This window comes from Lynx canadensis, chromosome B1, assembly GCF_007474595.2.
Source record: "Lynx canadensis isolate LIC74 chromosome B1, mLynCan4.pri.v2, whole genome shotgun sequence".
Lineage (NCBI taxonomy): Eukaryota > Metazoa > Chordata > Mammalia > Carnivora > Felidae > Lynx > Lynx canadensis.
In genome coordinates, this window is record NC_044306.2 from 133904557 (window position 1) to 133923990 (window position 19434).

Below are 19434 nucleotides of genomic sequence, written 5' to 3' on the forward strand. Positions count from 1 at the left end.
TCTTGTGTAACACCCATCCTTTTTTTTTTTTAAGTTTATTTATTTATTTTGAGAGAGAGAGAGAGAGAGAGAGCACAATGAGGGGAGGGGCAGAAAGAGACAGATAGAAAGAGAATCCCAAGTAGGCTCCACACAGCAAGCACAGAGCCTGATGTGGGCGTTGAACTCACAAACCGTGAGATCAGGACCGGAGCCGAAACCAAGAGTCAGACACTCAATCGACTGAGCCACCCAGAAGCCCCCCCACCTTTTTAAAATTTTATTTGTTTATTTTCAGAGAGAGAAAGCAAGAGCAGGGGAGGAGCAGAGAGAAAGGGAGAGAGAGAATCCCAAGCAGGTGTCACACTGTCAGTGCAGAGCCTGACACAGGGCTCGAACTCACGAAACCACGAAATCATGACCTGAGCTGAAACCAAGAGTCAGACACTTAACCGACTGAGCGACCCAGGCACCCCTTGTGTAACACCATTCTAAGTGCACATGTTCTAACAAAGGCCACTCTTTAGGGACCACATAGTGCATATGCCAGGGTGTTTAGACAGTGAAGATCCAACATGGAACTAAGTAACAAAGCTGAAAATTAAATCAAGACCTAGTAAATATAAGGGTTCCATATGGAGATCAAGGACCTTGAGCTGAACACACTTTTGTATTTTAATTTTCTCTGACACTTTAGAAATTGTTAACTAAGAGTCTTAGTGTGTAATAAAACTTGTGTAATGGTATTTGACTTTTTCCCCAAGACTTCTAAAGATTTAGAAGTGAATTTGTCAGTCTTAATCTAGCTGATTTATTTTTGAGTCCTGGCTCCTTCTTTAATTCTTATTTGCAAAATAGGGACTGTCGTGTCTCCTTCACAGGCTGTTGTAAAACTTCAGTGAGATGTCCTCTGTAAGAGTGTTTAGCACAATGTGCAGTACATGATAAGCGCTAAATAAATGGTTGTTACTATTAATGCTAAAGCAGCTGCTATTTTTGAGCACTTATAATGGATCAGATGCTACAAAGTCCTTTTTGTTATGAGTCCTGTGGTAATTTATCATTTGTTTAGCACCAAACTAAAGCTAAAGTTTCAGGAAATGTTTTGTTGCTAAAGACTGCTTCTGATTTCAGTTTGGGACCCATTCTGGAACCTGAGGAAGTGGTAGACAAGCTGATAGATGGGATCCTCACTGAACAGAAAATGATTTTTATTCCATCTTCTATATGCTTGTTAATAGTACTGGAAAGGTAAGTGACAGTTATGTCTATCAGCATTATAAACAAAGATTTATGTATTATATATTTTCACTCAGATTTAAAACCAGACATTTGGTAAAGTACAATTAAATGCTATTAAAGTAATAAAAATGATAGGCTTAATCCCTCAGTGTGTTTTTTTTAAGTTTATTTATTTTTTAAAGAGAGTGTGAACAGAGAGGGGGCAGAGAGCGAGGAAGAGAATCTGAAGCAGGCTCTGCACAGCCAGTGCAGAGCTGGATGTGGGGCTCCAGCTCACAAAACTGTGAGATCATGACCTGAGCCAAAATCAAGAGCCAGATGCTTAATCAACTGAGCTACATGAAACCCAGTCCCTCAGTTTTTAAAACCACATTTGTTAGTCCTTGAAGCAAGGTTTATACAGCAGTTGGGTAAATGAACTGAATAATTTCCACAAGTGTTAAAGTTTGGTTTTTTTTTTTTTTTTTTTAGAGAAGTGTGTATATTTCTAGAAGTCTTGTCTCATAAATGAATGACTATAAAGAAGAATAGGTGTTTTTTTGTTTCTTTAAAAAAACATTTTTTTTAATGTTTATTTTTGAGAGAGAGAGACAGAGAGACAGAGCTCAAGCAGGGGAGGGGCAGAGAGAGGGAGACACAGAATCTGAAGCAGGCTCCAGGCTCTGAGCTGTGAGCACAGAGCCCAACAGCGGGGCTCAAACTCATTAGCCATAAGATTATGACCTGAGCCAGAGTCCAACATTGAACTGACTGAGCCACCCAGGCACCCCAAAGAAGGATAGTTTTTTAAGCATTGTTACATAATAGAATCATAGGCCAACCATATTAGAGATTTAGGTTTTAGATATTCATTTAAATATACAACAGATAATCATTGAACTCTTGTTTTGTACAAATCATACCGAACCACAGAAATTGTTAAATAATCTTTTACAACTTTAAAGATCCTTGAGCCTTGCTACTTCCATGGACCAGCAACATCAGCACCACCTAGGAGTTTGTTAGAAATACAGACTCTCAAAAAAAATAAAAAAGAAAGAAAGAAAGAAAGAAAGAAAGAAAGAAAGAAAGAAAGACAGACTCTCTTGGTGTCCTGAACTAGAATTTGAATTCTAGTAAGATCTGCATGTAGTTGATTTGAATACATATTCAAATTTGAGAAGTACTACTTTAGAGCAGTAGCTCTCAGCTTTGGTCACATTGGAATTCGCTTAGGAGTTTTCAAAATACTAACGCCTGAGACCTACTCCCCAAGACTGATGTCATTGGTCTGGAGTGTGGTCTGGTCTCTGAGAGATACAACTTCCCCAGTAATTCTGATGTACAGCCAAGATTGGAAACCACTGGTTTAACCACCTTCCTCATAACACATTGCCTCATTATTCATATGTTAACACTGTGTGACAGTGAGGTTGATCCAGGTAGTGAGGGGAAGGTGAAGAGATGGCTTAGGTTAAAGGAAGAGAGGGAAGGAGGAAGGAAGGGAGGGAAGAGAGAAGAGAGAGGAAGGAAGGGAGGAAGCCTCTTGATCTTTGTCCCTACAGTCAGGCTTCTGCAACATGGTGGGGCATCAGGATCACTTAGGAAGATAATTTTAAAAATATAGATTCTTGGATGTCATCCCTAGAGGCTTTAATATTGGATGTTTGGTTGGGACCCAGACATCTGTATTTTAACAGGCAACTGCCACAGGCAGTTGGTTGAAAGATCATACTTTGAGAATTACTGACCTAGGAACTGAAAACATTTCAAGAGATCAAAAGCATACACGACACATGTCAGGCTTTTTAGCCCCTTCTACAAGGAATTATGGTTGAACATACCTTAGAGGTTTAGATAATGAAACTCAAGGAGATCACCAAGGATCTCCTTGGTGAGTAACTAAGTTAAAACCTGTGAAGTGTTGAGCGTTTTGCTTGTTACATTTCATAAGTAAGCACTCAGTGATTACAGTCCTTTAGAATGTAAGTCTATGAGGGAAGGAAATTTGCCTGTTTTTCATCACTGTATGTAGCCCCTGTACTTTGGAGAGTTGATGCACACATAGGGGGCACCAAAATGTTTGTTGATTGAATAAATTAATTCTATTTCCTAGACCTTTAGCATAGAGGCACAAAGTTTGTGCTCTGGGGTTAGATGAAGCTGTGTTTGTGACTTGCTCACACACGAACACAGACGAGTTGTTTATTTTTATTTATTTATTTATTTTCATATATGAAATTTATTGTCAAATTGGTTTCCATACAACACCCAGTGCTCATCCCAAAAGATGCCCTCTTCAATACCCATCACCTCCCCTCCCCTCTACTCCACCCCCCATCAACCCTCAGTTTGTTCTCAGTTTTTAAGAGTCTCTTATGCTTTGGCTCTCTCCCATTCTAATCTCTTTTTTTTTTCTTCCCCTCCCCCATGGGTTTCTGTTAAGTTTCTCAGGATCCACATAAGAGTGAAAACATATGGTATCTGTCTTTCTCTGTATGGCTTATTTCACTTAGCATCACACTCTCCAGTTCCATCCACATTGCCACAAAAGGCCATATTTCATTCTTGCTCATTGCCACGTAGTACTCCATTGTGTATATAAACCACAATTTCTTTATCCATTAGATGAGTTGTTTAATTTCTTTGAAGCTGTGTCGTCATCTGTCACATGGAGACAGTAAGGCTTTATAGGACTGTGAGTAATAAATAAAATGATGCATTTGGAGTATTCAATAAAAGTTATATACAACTGTTATTATTATAATTAACACTATTATTATCATTGCCCTGATTTTTCTCTGACTGTGAATGTTGAGTGCTCAATTGCCAAGCTTTATTTTAATGCCATCTGGTCAGATGTCTGTATATACAGTTGACCCTGAACAACATGGGTTTGAACTTTAGGGGTCCACTTATAGGTGGATTTTTTTATAAGTACAGTACAGTATTATAAGTGTATTTTCTCCTATGATTTCCTCAATAACATTTCCTTTACCCTGATTTACTTTATTATAAGAATATAGTATAGAATACAAATAACATATAAAGCATGTGCTAATTGACTGTTTATGTTATCAGGAAGGCTTCCAGTCAACAGTAAACTATTAGTAGTTAAGTTTTGGGGGAGTCAAAAGATACATGTGTGTTGTTCAAGGGTCAACTATAGTTACACTGATTCATATATTCTGTTTAGATCCCCTCAGACTCATTGGATTGTGACAAGTTCCTCAATATTCTTAAATACAGGCATACCTCATTCTATTGCCTTTTACTGTACTCTCAGATGTATTTTTAACAAATTGAAGGTTTGTGATAATCCTACATCAAGCAAGTCTACCAGCATCATTTTTCCAACACCATTTTCTGACTTCATGTCTCTGTGTCACTCGCAATATTTCAGACTTTTTCAAGATTATATTTGTTACAGTGATCTGTGATCGGTGATTTCAACTTGCTGAAAGCTCAGATGATGGTTAGTGCTTTTTAGCAATAAAGTATTTTTTAATTAAGGTGTATAAAATTGTTTTAGACATAATGCTATTGCACCATAATAGACCACAGTATAGTGTAAACGTCATTTTTATATGCACTGGAAAACCAAAAAATTCATTTGACTCGCTTTATTGTGATATTCGCTTTATTGCTGTATTTTGGAACAAGATCTGCAATATCTCCGAGGTATGCCTATATAGGGTGGGAAGAAAAATTTGGACCTACCACGTATCCATCATGCACAAAATAGAATATTTAAAGTATTTTATATTAACACATTGATTTTTCACAAGAACAGTGTGGAGTAGGTGTTGTTTCCATTTTCATGTGAGGAGTTTAAACTCAAAAGTTAAATAATTTGTTCAGCATTATGCTCAAAACCAAGTTCATTCTCTGCATTTTCACTTAGCAGTTCTGTTTCTTTAGTCTCTTAGTGGAGCATTTGAGCAATATTTTGGATTACAAAGTGTAAAAGTAGTTCCTGTTCTCACTTCCTTCCCAGTGTGACGTTTCTTGTTTCAAAAGTCTTTAACATCTCAGCTCTTCAGTTCTACACACCTCTTCTCTGGATCTTCTGAAAAATACAGGAGCATATTTATTTCAAAAACTAAATATTTCAAGTGACTCCTACCCTAAAAGGTGGTTAAACCTCCTTCCTTTCCCTTTTGAAACCAAAATGGATTTAATTGAAAAGAACATATAGTAGTGACTCAGAGTTAAAGTTCTTAATCTTGTTTAAGATGATACATGATAAAGGATACACCCATACTGGCAGACTATAGATGTATGTTATCTCTACTGATTATGAAACTGCTGACGACAAGAAGTTGCTATTAATATGGTACTGCTTTCCTTCTAATTGTTAAATTAGCTGTCACAGCAGCACATACATTCACTAGAAAATAGTCCAGAGAAGTAAGAGACAAATCATATCTTCAGTTTTCAGACAAGGCTTGTTTGCACATATTTATCCAAGGCTTGGAAGCCTCCACCCTAAAGGTATTTCCATAACCGTCTGTGGATGAGAAAACAGCATTATAATGGAGGACTTTAGAAATATTCATTATTGGGGTGCCTGGCTGGCTCAGTCAGTAGAGCATGTGACTCTTGATCTCAGGGTCATAAGTATAAGCCCCACATTGAGCATGAAGCCTACAAAAAAAAAAAATGTATGTTCATTATTAGGTGGGGACTAGGGCAATGGGGCTAAACTCTGGTTTTTTAAGAAATATCCAAAAAATTTCCTTATTCGTAAATGAAGAAGAGAAAGAAAAAATAGAGAGGAAGCCCAACACAATAGTTTCTGTCTTTTATGTGCCTGTTCCACTTTACTCTCATTTTATCACAGGGCTCCCTGACTGTATTCCAGTATGATTTCTACATTGCATATAGCTGCCTAATCATAGAACATATATTAAAAAGTTATTTCTCTCATGCAAAAAAAAAAAAAAGATGATACATGATAGACATAAGTATTTTAAAAGAATATATTTTACAAGTGCATTTAATATTAATTTCCTAATTATTTTCATGTATCTTTTTTTTAGGATCCTTCCTGAGCGTTTCCTGGCATTTTTAAAACGAAAGATCGATATTAGGTTTGATGCAGTTATTGGATATAAAACTAAAGGACAATAAGTTCTACATGGGCTGCATTCTACATTTAGTTGATGTAAATATATACCTTAAAAATGCCTGCTTTCTAAAACATCATTATATTTAAGTAACATAACTTAAATTCTTCTTCATACGTTAGCCATAGATAAATAAAACTGATTTAGCAGGTTTCAGTGGGTTTCATCTAATATTCACCAGAATTTTAACATTTAGACTTCTGCTTTTCCTAATTATCTTTTTTTTCTTCAGTATCCTCTTTTGAGGCCCTGGCAGTGCACATTTATTACCACCTCTCCTCTAGCTGAAAGCTAATTTCATATAATACAAAGAGGGGAATATCTTAGGAATTGACCTCACAGAAAATGGAGAAAAGGAACAAAAATAATTTTATAATAATTTCTAAGAGTTTGTGGCTTGTGAAGGCTTTGCAAAATTTGTATTATAAATATGTAAGATATAGTGGTATTTCTAATTTCACTTAAGTTTTATATAATTCACGTGTTTCCTTTTCTATTCTCCATGAAAACAGAAACTTCAGGCTCTCTAAATTTAATGAAGAACTGTATCTAATGGCATTTCACAGTGAGTTTCATGTGATGTAAGAAATACTGCTCAAACATTTCATCCTGCACATTACCACACTGTTTCATTTCAAAGCCAAACATTTCAGCTCAAGGAAACTAGAGATGGACACATCTTGCAGGTATAGAAGCACCATTGGGATTTGAGGCAGAGAATTAAGAGAATGTACCCATAGTGGCAACAATAAACAAATCAAACTTAAACTTTTGTCTCTGTCTTTTTGTCTTGAAAAGAAAACTTGATTTATCCTTCAAATTAAAGGAAAATGCATTATATAATCAAATATCTTTTTTTATTTTTTTAATATCTGGAAATTTCTTGGATGCAAGTGAGGCTCAGTGAGATGAGAATATGAATTGAAAAAATATTCAGGCTTGTTGGATTTCTATTGAAAAAAAATATTTCCAAGACTGTGTTAATATACACAAAGTAAAGAACTTTGATCCTTCCATCAGAAGGTTCATACTTAGAAAACATATAACTCAGAATCACTGACCCTGGTGAAATGTAATAAATGAGTCACATTTAGGTACAGAAATTTCATGGTAAAAGATCTTGATTCTGTTTCTAAACAGAAACATACTTACTTATTTTTACTTTTTTAACTTTTAAAAAAAGTTTATTTGTTTTGAGAGAGAGAAAGAGAGCAGGGGAGGGGCAGAGAGGGAGAGAGAGAATCCGAAGCAGGCTCTGCATCGCCAGCACAAAGCCCGACGCGAGGCTCGAACTCACGAACCATGAGATCATGACTTGAGCCAAAATCAAAAGTCAGACACCTAACTGACTGAGTCCCCCAGGCTCCCCAAAACTTATGTTTATTTAATATGTGTCTGGTACTTTCCTAAACAGTTGGCTTATTGAACAATTAAGTTATGTCATCAGTGCCACTGCAGATGATAAGGATCATAAGATAATCAGCTTAAGGAAGGTTATTACACTGTAGATTCTATAATATATGAAAATGTTTCACAGCAGGTATTCCTGCAATAATGTTCTCCCTGCCCATCAACTACCTTCTAATACAGAGAATCCAAATACAATTGCTGTCAGACTACATTCTACATTCAGTTGATGTAAATACATATCTGAGTCAAAAATGCCTCCTTCAAAAACATTGTCACATTTAAATAACATAACTTAGATTCTTCTCCAACATTAGCCATGCTCTGGTAGCACTCTACTGGAGTACCTGTGAATAACCACAGAATTTATAGATTTACCTGAACCCTGTCCTGTTAGGTGAGAGTGACACTAGAAGGTTGGAGAGTCTCTTCCAGTCAGCTTGGGACTCATTTTGAAATACATGTAGTGTTTATTATTTTGATTAAGTTATACCTGCTCCAGCTTGGCAAGAATAATGAAGTAGGTGAGGAGGAAACACAGTGAAACTTCAGTAAGGTGACTGAGGCCCCAAGATTACTGATGACTTTCCTCTTTTCACAATAAACATGTTTACCTCTTTTTTTAAGTTTATTGTTAGTATTTACTTATTTTTGACAAAGAGAGAGAGAGAGAGAGAGAGAGAGAGAGAGCCAGAGCATGGGTGGGGGGGAGGGGCAGAGACAGAGGGAGACCCAGAATTCAAAGCAGGCTCTAGGCTCTGAGCTGTTTGCACAGAGCCCGACGTGGGGCCCGAACTCACAGACTGTGAGATCATGACCTGAGCTGAAGTCGGACACTCAACCGACTGAGCCACCCAGGCACCCCAAAACATGTTTACCTCTTAACACATTTGTCTGAAATTAACACTTGGAAGGATTCTGGCATTAACCGTTATGAGAAATAAGTACTACTTCTTGGATAGTACGCTGACAGAATGGTAATCAGTCCTTTTCATGAATGTTAACCATATGCTAGGCACACTTGGCCATTTAATCTTCCAGCAATTCTGTGTAGTAGGCGTCGAAGGCATTGCTGAAATTCCTGTAGCAAGCAGTAACTCAGAACCTTAGAGGCTGACGCCCTAACTCTGTTGAAAGGTTAATGAATGCTGTAGGAGTTCTAGGTTTTTGTTCTCTGCCTCCCCCCTCCTTTTTTTTTTTTTTTCTTGTTGCTGTTGTTAAAAAAAAGCTTGTTCTGATTCACTAACATCAGGCAATTACTGCTTTGACTCTAAGTCTGAAAACTTTTAACTGTTATTTGAATGAATGAATTCTAACTCTGAACCCACGTCCTAACAGTTTAGTGGGAAAACTCATCTCAACCACCAATAGGGCCACTTCTGAGAGTCACACCAAAATCAAAGAGGCTTACATTGCCTTGGGGTAAACAGGAAAGACTTCTCTAATTGTCAACTATCATGGTACTCTGTGGTCCTAATGTAGGACCTTGATAACAGACGGCTCTCTCTTTTGTGGGGTACAGAAATCCTGACTGTTGGTAAGGAACTAACACTCCCTGGAGACACCATAAAGTCTTCCTGAGCCCTTGCTATCACCCTGGAGCCCTGCTATGGGACAACAAGGACTCACTGGCCTCTCCTTATTCCCTTTGAGAATATTCCCATTCTTGCCTTCAGAGGCACTCTTCCCTGTCCCTGTCCCCATGCTACCATTCTCATGCCAGAAATCTATTCTTTTTAATGGAAATAAGGATTAGAAAGAGTAAGGAATCAAGCCAAGGAAAAGGGTTAAAATTGACCCTTAGTAGGTTGTCAACATCAACTTGGCTAGCAAGTAAATAGCTAAAGAGGATTTTACTGTGGGGGAGGGGAGCAATTATTAAGAGCCTCCTCTCCCAGGCTGGGCAATAGACTTACTCCCTTGAAGAATTCTGGGTGGTAGACATCATTATTCCCATTTCATAGATGAGGTAGCCCAAAGGCATTCACCAAACTTACCTGAAATCACACTGCTACTCAGAGGTCAAGCTGAGGATTTGAGCCCAAGTTTGCTGACTCATTATCCTACAACCTCAGTGGAATTCCTGGATAGTTGAACCATCACCCTAAGCCCCCTCTGCTTCCTTTTACTCAAGCTCCCCTTGGTATTCAGACAATATTCCATAATTAGCCAATGAAAATCTCCAATGGGAATTGAAGCTGTTTCATTTAGGAATTTTTTTTTTTTTAATTTTTTTTTTCAACGTTTTTATTTATTTTTGGGACAGAGAGAGACAGAGCATGAACGGGGGAGGGGCAGAGAGAGAGGGAGACACAGAATCGGAAACAGGCTCCAGGCTCTGAGCCATCAGCCCAGAGCCTGACGCGGGGCTCAAATTCACGGACCGCGAGATCGTGACCTGGCTGAAGTCGGAGGCTTAACCGACTGCGCCACCCAGGCGCCCCTAGGAATTATTTTAAGGTAGAATGAAATCCTAAATCCTAGTTGCTCAAGTATTCTACCAAAAAAAAAAAAAAAAAAAAAAAAAACCAACAAAAAACCTAGCCTGGACTGACCCAATATCGCAACAGTCTAAAGTTGCCTGAAATTAAAACGCTGAGCCTGAAAATATTGGGATAGTCTTAATCTGCACTGGCCATCACATCCTTCCCAAAAATACATAGAAATTCCCGGTACACTTTAGAGCCAATGTGACCACTCCAGTTGTTTTTTATTTTGTTTTGTTTTGTTTTCCTTTTTCTTTCCCTCTTTTTTTTTTTTAATTGGTCTAGGGATGACTGGACAATCTCAGGATGAGAGAGATGTGCCTTTTACTTTCATAGACTTCCCTATAATTACGGGTGGCCTCGTATAGTAATTCAAGCTAGCATCTTCTCTACACCATCTGTGTTCCCCAACAGAAAATGGCACATCTAACAAGTGTCCAAGCTAAAAACCTGGAATTACACCTGCCTCCTTTTGTTCACCTTCATCCCTCATCTCAGAAAAATCCTCTAGTCCTTGGCACACACGTTAAATATTGGTCACCATTCCCACACTTATATTTCCAGCCTGAATCTCTCCTCTGAATGCCACACACATATGCAAATACCTTCTTGATATCTCTGTCTGTATGACCTGCAGGCATTTCAATGCAATATTTCTGAAACTGAGATTTTCGTGTTATCCAAAAACTGTTCCAAACCGCATTATTCCAGTTGCTCAGGTCAAAAAATGTAGTGTCATCCTTGATTCCTCTCTCTCACTCCCCACATTCATTACAAAAACAATTCTGTTTGTTCTACCTTGAAAATATATATGGGGGTGCTTGGGTTGCTCAGTCGGTCAAGTGTTCAACTCTTGATTTCAACTTAGGTCATGATCTCATGGTTCATGAGTTCCAGCTGTGTCAGGCTCCGTACCGACAGCGGAGCCTGCTTGGGATGCTCTGTCTCCCTCCAACTCTGCCCCTCCCTTGCTCTCTCTCTCTCTCTCTCTCTCTCTCAAAAATAGACAAATAGGGGCGCCTGGGTGGCGCAGTCGGTTAAGCGTCCGACTTCAGCCAGGTCACGATCTCACGGTCTGTGAGTTCGAGCCCCGCGTCAGGCTCTGGGCTGATGGCTCAGAGCCTGGAGCCTGTTTCCGATTCTGTGTCTCCCTCTCTCTCTGCCCCTCCCCCGTTCATGCTCTGTCTCTCTCTGTCCCAAAAATAAATAAACGTTGAAAAAAAAATTTTTTTTTAAAAATAGACAAATAAACATCAGATATATCTATATCTATATCCAGAATTCTATCACCTCTTATCACGCCTACTGCCACCACCCTGATGCAAGCCACCATCACCTCTTGTTACCCCCAGCACAGCAGCCAGAATGGGTCTTTAAAGTATGAGTTCACATCATGCTTCAGTTCACAATATCCCATCAGCTTCTCATCTAAAACTTAAAGCGAAAGTTTTTACCATGACCTAGAAGGTCATATGTAATCTAGTCTTCTTCCCCACTACCTTATTACCTGTATTAGAGTTCTCCGGAGAAACAGAGCCAGTAGGAAATTTTATATACATACATACATACACACATACATACATACATACATACATACAAGAAGAGATACAGTTCAAGGAACTGAGGAATTGGCTCATGTGATTGTGGGAGGCTAACAACTCTGAAATCTGTTGGGGAGACAGGAAGACGAAACTCTTGGGCACAAGTTGATGTTGCAGTCTTGAGGCAGAATTTCTTCTAACTCAGGATATCTTAGTTCAGGCTGACAATATCAAGGATTTGGTGTCTAGTGAAAGCCTGCCTCCTGGTTTACAACCAGCCAGCCTGTCTTCTTTCTGTGTCTTTACATAGCAGAAGGGGCAAGGGAGGTCTCTGGTATCTCTCTCTCAGTCTCTTTTTTTCCCCAAATGTTTATTTATCTTTGAGAGAGAGAGAGATAGAGCCCTGAGTGGGGCTCTGTGCTGGCAACTCGGAGCCTGCTTGAAATTCTCTCTCCTTCTCTCTCTCTGCCCCTCCCCTCTTTCTCCCAAAACAAATAAATAAACATTAAAAAAAATAAAGACTACTGATCATAGATATTAAGCACAAAATACCTTCACAGGAATACCTAGATTACTGTTACACTGAATAGCTAGAAACTATAACTTATCCATGTTGACCCATAAAACTGTCACACTACCCTCACCTTCTTTCAGTTCACGCCCTTGATGTTCCATGACCCACCAGACATATTCCTATCTCAAGACCTTTGTATGTCACTTTTCCCTTTCCAGAATGTTCTTCCTGCAGATACCCACATGGCTAGCTCCATCTTCCCTTTAAGTCTTTTTTCCCTTAGATCTTTTCAGAACTTAGCACTCCTTACCTAAAACCCTGCCTACACAACCATGCCCTACCAGATTCCATTTCTGCCTCTGTTCTCGATTTTTCTCCCTGGCACTTACCATTGTGGAGCATACTATATATCTTCCTTATTTATCATCTTTATTGTCTACATTGCCCCTAGAGCATAAATTTCCCAAGGGAAGTGATTTGTTTTGATGTATTTTGTTCAATGCTGTATCCCCAATGCCTGGAACAGTCCCTAAGACTATATCAAGAGTTTGATGTATATTTATTAAATTAATGCCCATTTATTCTATTATTCCCTCTCCCAAATATCTCTTTGCCACCACTTTCATTCAGGCCACCACCATCTCTGGCCTGGGTGACCTAACAGCTGTCCAACTGGTTTCCCTCCATCTATTCTTGCCGTTCTTCCAATGCATCCTCCATCCTGTGGCATTTCTAAATCCGATGATGGCAGTCCTCTGCTCAAAACATTTCACTAGCCTTCCTTGATGCTGAGGCTCTCAATGATTGAGGCTCTATGCACCTATACATTATCTTCTCTCTGCCCTACACTCTCTTATCCAAGACAGACCTAGTCCTTCAATGTGCCATGATCTTTCACATCCCAGTGCCTCTACACATGGTTTCCTATATCTGGAGCATTCTTATCCTCTTCACCATGTGGTCAACCCCTGCTCACCCTTTAGGTCCCATTTATGGCTCACCACCCACCCACCTTCCATCTTCAGGACTGGTGATGCTCACATAGCTCTTTATATTTAGGACCACTATGGCACTATGCACCAGGTGAAGAAGAAAGAGACAAGAGATTTCTATCCTCCCAAGGAAATGGGTAGCCAGAGAACAGAGGTAATTGCTATATAATAATTTGACAGTAAGATATGAAAGACAGGATGGTAAAAGGGGATTGGGTAGGGAAAGATTTCACAGAATATTCTTATAATTGGAGAGATCAGAAGGTAGTTGAAAGCAAAAGAGACAGGTCCTGTAGGCAGGAAGAAGTTGGAATTAATAGGGAAAAAAGAATAATTGGAGGAACAAGGAAAGAAATCTTGAGAAGTACACAATAGCGATCAAGACCCTTTCTTTGCTACTATAAGAAAAAAAGTAGGATTGATATGCAGAGATGAAGCAACGGGTTTCATAAACAGAAAATATGCAGAGGCCTCTACAAGATGTGAACTTGGGATTTGTTCAGGTAGGAACTAGGTTTTGGAGCTTCAAGAAGTTTATAAGACATTTAAGACTACCTAATACTGCTTTATCAGTTTGGTAGGGCACAGAACCTTTGACAATTAAACCTCCAGAAAGGAAGGGGAAATTATTTATTTGAAGAGATTATAATCCTCAACTTATACTTGGCAGACTTCTATAGTTAGACTAAGACAGTGGGTTATAGCAATGTACATAAATCCTGTAAATGTCTCATGTTATGGTCTCCAAAGAAATAGTGGTATTTCCCAATAACCACCATTCTACTTTCTATCTCTATGTATCTGACTAATATAGGTTATAAAACTGGAGCCAAACAATATTTGTCCTTTTGTGTCTTTTATTTTACTTGGCATAATGTTTTTAAGGTTCATTCATGTTGTAGCATATATCAGAATCGCATTCATTTTAAAAGAGGAAAGATATTGCATTGTATGTATATAAAGCATTTTGTTTATCCATTCATCTGTTGATAGACACTTGGACTGTTTCTACTTTGGGGTATTGGAAGTCACACCACTTTTAAGTGGAGACTTTTGGAGCATAAATCAGGAGATTTAATGCTCATTCCCATAGTATCGCAAAGGGATTTGATTGCTTTGTATAACCTCCAATCTCCCCCAAACTTAAGAGGGTTTCAGGGAAATGTGCATCTCATGTAAAAAAAAAAAATAGTTAACTGAAATATTGATGCTGAGCTTTCATGAATAAATGAATCAAACTAAGCTTGGTTGGCCCATAACTTTATTTAAGTCTCCTTAGGACAATACCTCTACTTTCTCTTTTTCCTTCAATTAAACACACACACACACACACACACACACACACACACAAACACACACACGTTTACAGAAAGATACCAAGAGACTACCAAGAGACAATTAGCTGATGCACCATCTCTAGAATTATTTGTAGAATAATTGCACTTAATTGTGCAACACAGCACAAAACTGCTTCTCCGTGAGCAAGTCCAGAGGGCACTTTCTCCAGGATTCCTTTGTCCCTGCGCCAAGCTTTTAGTAGCAATTGCATCATTTCCAAACTCGAGGTGTAGCCAGCCTATCAGAACACATAGAGGAAATCTGGCTTACTTCTGCCAGTCCTATCAACACCTGGAGCACAGCTCTCCCCTGGACCTTTGTGCAGAAGGTGGCTCTTAGCTGCGGGTAGACAAGGATTGAGCCTGTACTTAGCTGCGGGTAGACAAGGATTGAGCCGAGAAGGAGTACAGAGCAGAGCCATGAATATTATCTTGGATCTCCTCCTTCTTCTGCTCACCATCATCTACTCCTATTTGGAGGCATTGGTGAAAATTTTCATTCCCCAAAGGAGAAAATCTGTGGCTGGGGAGACTATCCTCATTACAGGAGCCGGACATGGAATAGGCAGGTCGACTGCCTATGAATTTGCAAAACGGAAGAGCAGACTGGTTCTGTGGGATATTAATAAGGTAATGGATTCATTTGCCCCATCTTTTAAAGTCATAAGTAAGGCATATGTTTCGAAAATTATTTGACTTAGCATCTGCGTGCCTTTGTATTTTTCTTTTTTAATGTTTAACAGCTAACTTCCCTGGTGCCTTATTCTACATGCATTGGGGTGGTTTGACGGAGGGAACATAACTGAGAACTAAGCAGTGATTTTTTTATGCCATGATATTTAAGTTGATAACACAGATTCAGGAGCCAGGCTACTTCCAAGCTTCCAGTTTCCTTATCTTTGAAATGAAGATAATACCTCACAGGATGGGTAATAACAGGTGTTAGCAAACTCCGGCTAATGGAACAAACCTGGTCCTTGGGCAGGCTGTTGAGCTAGCAATGTTTTTTACCTTTTTAAAGGGTTGTCAAAGCAACAAGCAAATAAAGAAACAAAGAAGAACATCCGACAGAACCTCTTATTGCCTCCACTCCCACCCACACAATCCTAAAATATTTACTCTCTCGCAGTTTACAGGAAAAGTTTGTGGACTCCTTGGCAAGAGGATTAAACAAGTGAATTTTATGCACTTAGAACAATGTCTGTCCATACTAAACATAAGCCATTTTAAAGAAAACAACAACAACAACATGCAGTGTGTCAGGCTTTCTCTTGAGCATTCATATTTTTCTTTGTAAACATTATATTAGCTACTCAAAAATAAAACTGAAATTTTGTATCATTTCCCCTACACTTGTGAATTCTGGAAGTCCATAAAAATAATACACAAGAAAATGTGACAGGATTTTTAGGTTGGAAAAACTGTGAAGTTTTTTTAAGAATCAGATTTTCAGGGCACCTGGGTGGCTCAATCAATGATGCGTCCAACTTTGGCTCAGGTCATGATCTCATGGTTCATGGGTTTGAGCTCCACATTGGGCTCTCTGCTGTCAGCACAGAGCCCGCTTGAGACCCTCTGTCACTCTCTCTCTGCCCTCTCCCCATCCATGCTCACTCTCTCAAAAATAAACATGAAAAAAAAATCAGATTTTCCACAGATCACAGTGAGATTTTAATTGCCACTATATTACTACTCTCTGATGTTCTTTGCTGTCATGTCCAGTTGTCCTATTTCTTAAAGCCTTCAAAAATGTCATTTTGGGGCACCTGGCTGGTGCCCCGATCAGTCGGTAATGTGTACCTCTTGATTTCAGGGTTGTAAGTCCAAGCTCCACGTTGGGTGTAGAGATTACTTAAAAATAAAATCTTTAGGGGCACCTGGGTGACTCAGTCGGATAAGCGTCCAATTTTGGCTCAGGTCGTGATCTCACAGCTCATAGGTTCAAGTTCCACGTCAGGCTCTGACAGCTCAGAGCCTGGAGCCTGCTTCGGATTCTGTCTCCCTTGCTCTCTGCCCCTCCCCTGTTCGTGATCTGTCTCTGTCTCTCAAAAATAAATAAATGTAATAAAAAAATTTTTAAATAATCAATTTAAAAAATTAAACAACAAAAAAAAAAGAACAAAAGACCTGGCAGGTGGCATTTCTCTTCCCTACTTCCTCCTCCCCCCACCCAGCCAAGATCGCCCAACACTGGTGGGAAACAGCTCCCACACTCTCCATTTGACTTTCTAACACTGCTTGCCCTGAGTGAGTCTGAGATGCCTGTGGGACATTCTGGTGAAGATATCTAATATGTGGCTGTATATTTAAATTAAAGAGCTTTGTGTTAAAGATATATAAACTCGAGGGGTGCCTGGGTAGCTCAGTTGGTTGGGTGTTAGACTTTGGCTCGGGTCATGATCTTGTGGTTTGTGGGTTCAAGACCTGCATCAGTCTCTGTGCTGACAGCTCAGAGCCTGGAGCCTGCTTCAGATTCCATCTCCCTCTCTCTGCCCCTCCCCCACTCACACTCTGTCTCTGTCTCTCAAAAATAAATAAATGTTAAAATTTTTTTAAATAAAAAATAAAATAAAATCTTTAAAAAAAAAGTCACTTGATCTTAGAAAAGTAGTTCTTCTCTGGTTCTTTCCAGACAGTAAAGAATACTGTACAAGGAAAAGTTGATACATTTTGTATAACATACACAGGCATTTAATAGATGAGTTGATATACAGGGAAGTGATTTGGCATCAGTTGGTCCTTGAAGAGATTCCAATGAGCTTTCTAGAAGGGGACAAGATTTACAAATTGAGAAAACTGCTGTCTGCTGTTCTTAGGCATTCATGAAAGAAAGAAAGAAAGAAAGAAAGAAAGAAAGAAAGAAGAAAGAGAAAAAAGAAAAGAAAGAAAGAAGTATAAATCCAGGAAAAAGTCTTGATAAAATATAACCTTTTAATCTCTTTCTAGCTATGTGTTTGGGAGAGATGACTGATATTTATTACATTTTTTATTTTTTTTATTTAAAAAAATTTTTAATATTTATTTTTGAGAAAGAGAGAGAGAGAGAGAAAGAGTGAGCAGGGGAGGAACAGAAAGAGAAGGAGACATAGAATCCAAAGCAGGTTCCAGGCTCTGAGATGTCAGCATAGACACTTAACTGACTGAGCCACGCAGGTGCCCCTATTGATTACATTTTTTTAAATTCCAGTGACAAGGAATAAAAATGACTTAAGATTCTGCCTGAAGGATGAGTCACCTAACCTCATAGGGTATCTTAGAATCCCTGAATTTTATGGTTAAACAATGAAGGTATTAAGGGCACCTGCATGGCTCAGTTGGTTAAGCAACCAACTCTTGCTTTCAGCTTGAATAATGATTTCCTGGTTTGTGGGATTGAGCCCCAAGTCTCTGCGCTGACGGAGCCTGCCTGAGATTCTCTCTCTTCCCCTCCCCCACTTGCATGTGTGAGTGTGCTCTCGCTCTCTCTCTCTCAAAATAAAAAAAAAAAAAAAAAACTTAAAAACCAAACATTCAAGGTGTTAAATGATTCACTGTAAGGCTATAAATGTAACTCAGATCTCCTTTAACCTGTGGAAGGTGCCAGCTCTCTTGGTTATGGCTGACTTCTTTTGCCTTACTTAGAGTCATGTTAGCAGTGTGCCCTCATTCAATCTAAACTGTTGCTTTAGGAACACTCTGAAAAGTGGAGTCACTGCAAACTGGGGTTGAGGTTAAAGCAAGTATTTTTGCTTAAAAAAAGACAAGACATTACATTTTGTAGTTCTCTAGCTCGGGTAGAAGACTGACACATTATTAATTCTTTAATCAAAGCATCTGATGAAAGCTCTGGTCATGAATTCTCTCTACTGACCATGAGTCTAGAGACAAAAAAATGCATGGTGGTTCTTGTAATCTGACAATGAGCAAGCTATGTCTAAATTGGTGAGAGAAAGGGGCGCCTGGGTGGCTCAGTCGGTTAAGCAACTGACTTCGGCTCAGGTCTTGATCTCACAGTTCGTGGGTTCGAGCCCCGCATCGGGCTCTGTGCTGACAGCTCAGAGCCTAGAGCCTGCTTCGGATTCTGTCTGCCTCTCTCTGCCCCTCGTCCACTTGTGTTCTGTCTCTCTCTCTCTCTCTCTCTCTCTCTCTCTCAAAAATAAATAAAACGTAAAAAAAAATATATTAAAAATAAATAAATAAATAAATTGGTGAAAGAGCTCCTCTCCTCCCTCTTTACTCCTCTGCAAGCCCCAAAAGGCTATGAGGGGATATTGGCTCTGTGACTTTGTGTCCTATGAGGGTCTGTTCTTTGGGATTTCAGGCTGCTACTCTGGGGCTGAGCCTGAGGTAGTGGAATATGAAGGACCCAAGGGAGGCAGCACTGGCTAAGGGAACCACTTGCCACTCATTCAGGGACCGCCTCAAGTAACAGCCACACTGTGAACATCCCGGTGTGAGAAAAGGGCTTTCAGGCGGCCTTGCCTCTTCATCACAGGGAAGAATCTACAAATTGTGAGAGGAAAAAATGTAATTACAAAAATTTTTTTAATGTTTATCTTTCAGAGAGAGAGACAGAGCATGAGCATGAGCATCAGCATGAGCAGGGGAAAGGCAAAGGGAGACATAGAATCCAAAGCAGGCTCCCCACTGTCACCACAGAGCCGGATGTGGGGCTCAAACCCACGAGCTATGAGATCATGGCCTGAGCTAAAGTCAGATGCTTAACCGACTGAGCCACTGAGGCACCCCAAAAAGTGTAATTTTTAAAACCTTATAATCTCTATAAAATCAACAGATGTCAAAACTTGAAAAGAACTCTAGTTTTCCGGAAATACAGATCAAGAAACAT

General features: G+C 39.3%; 2 protein-coding genes across 2 annotated transcripts in view; both read left to right on the forward strand.

Moving 5' to 3' along the window:
• HSD17B11 (hydroxysteroid 17-beta dehydrogenase 11) overlaps positions 1 to 7097 on the forward strand; it is a 34067-nt gene extending 26970 nt beyond the window's left edge. The window contains exons 6-7 of the mRNA XM_030313475.1: positions 1114 to 1230; positions 6243 to 7097. Coding sequence (XP_030169335.1) covers positions 1114 to 1230; positions 6243 to 6333 — 208 coding nt within the window. The 3' untranslated portion in view covers positions 6334 to 7097. The remainder of the gene's footprint in view (positions 1 to 1113; positions 1231 to 6242) is intronic.
• A 7808-nt stretch (positions 7098 to 14905) lies between these two features.
• The window catches only part of HSD17B13 (hydroxysteroid 17-beta dehydrogenase 13), a 28124-nt gene continuing 23595 nt past the window's right edge, over positions 14906 to 19434 (forward strand). The window contains exon 1 of the mRNA XM_030313476.1: positions 14906 to 15236. Coding sequence (XP_030169336.1) covers positions 15027 to 15236 — 210 coding nt within the window. The 5' untranslated portion in view covers positions 14906 to 15026. The remainder of the gene's footprint in view (positions 15237 to 19434) is intronic.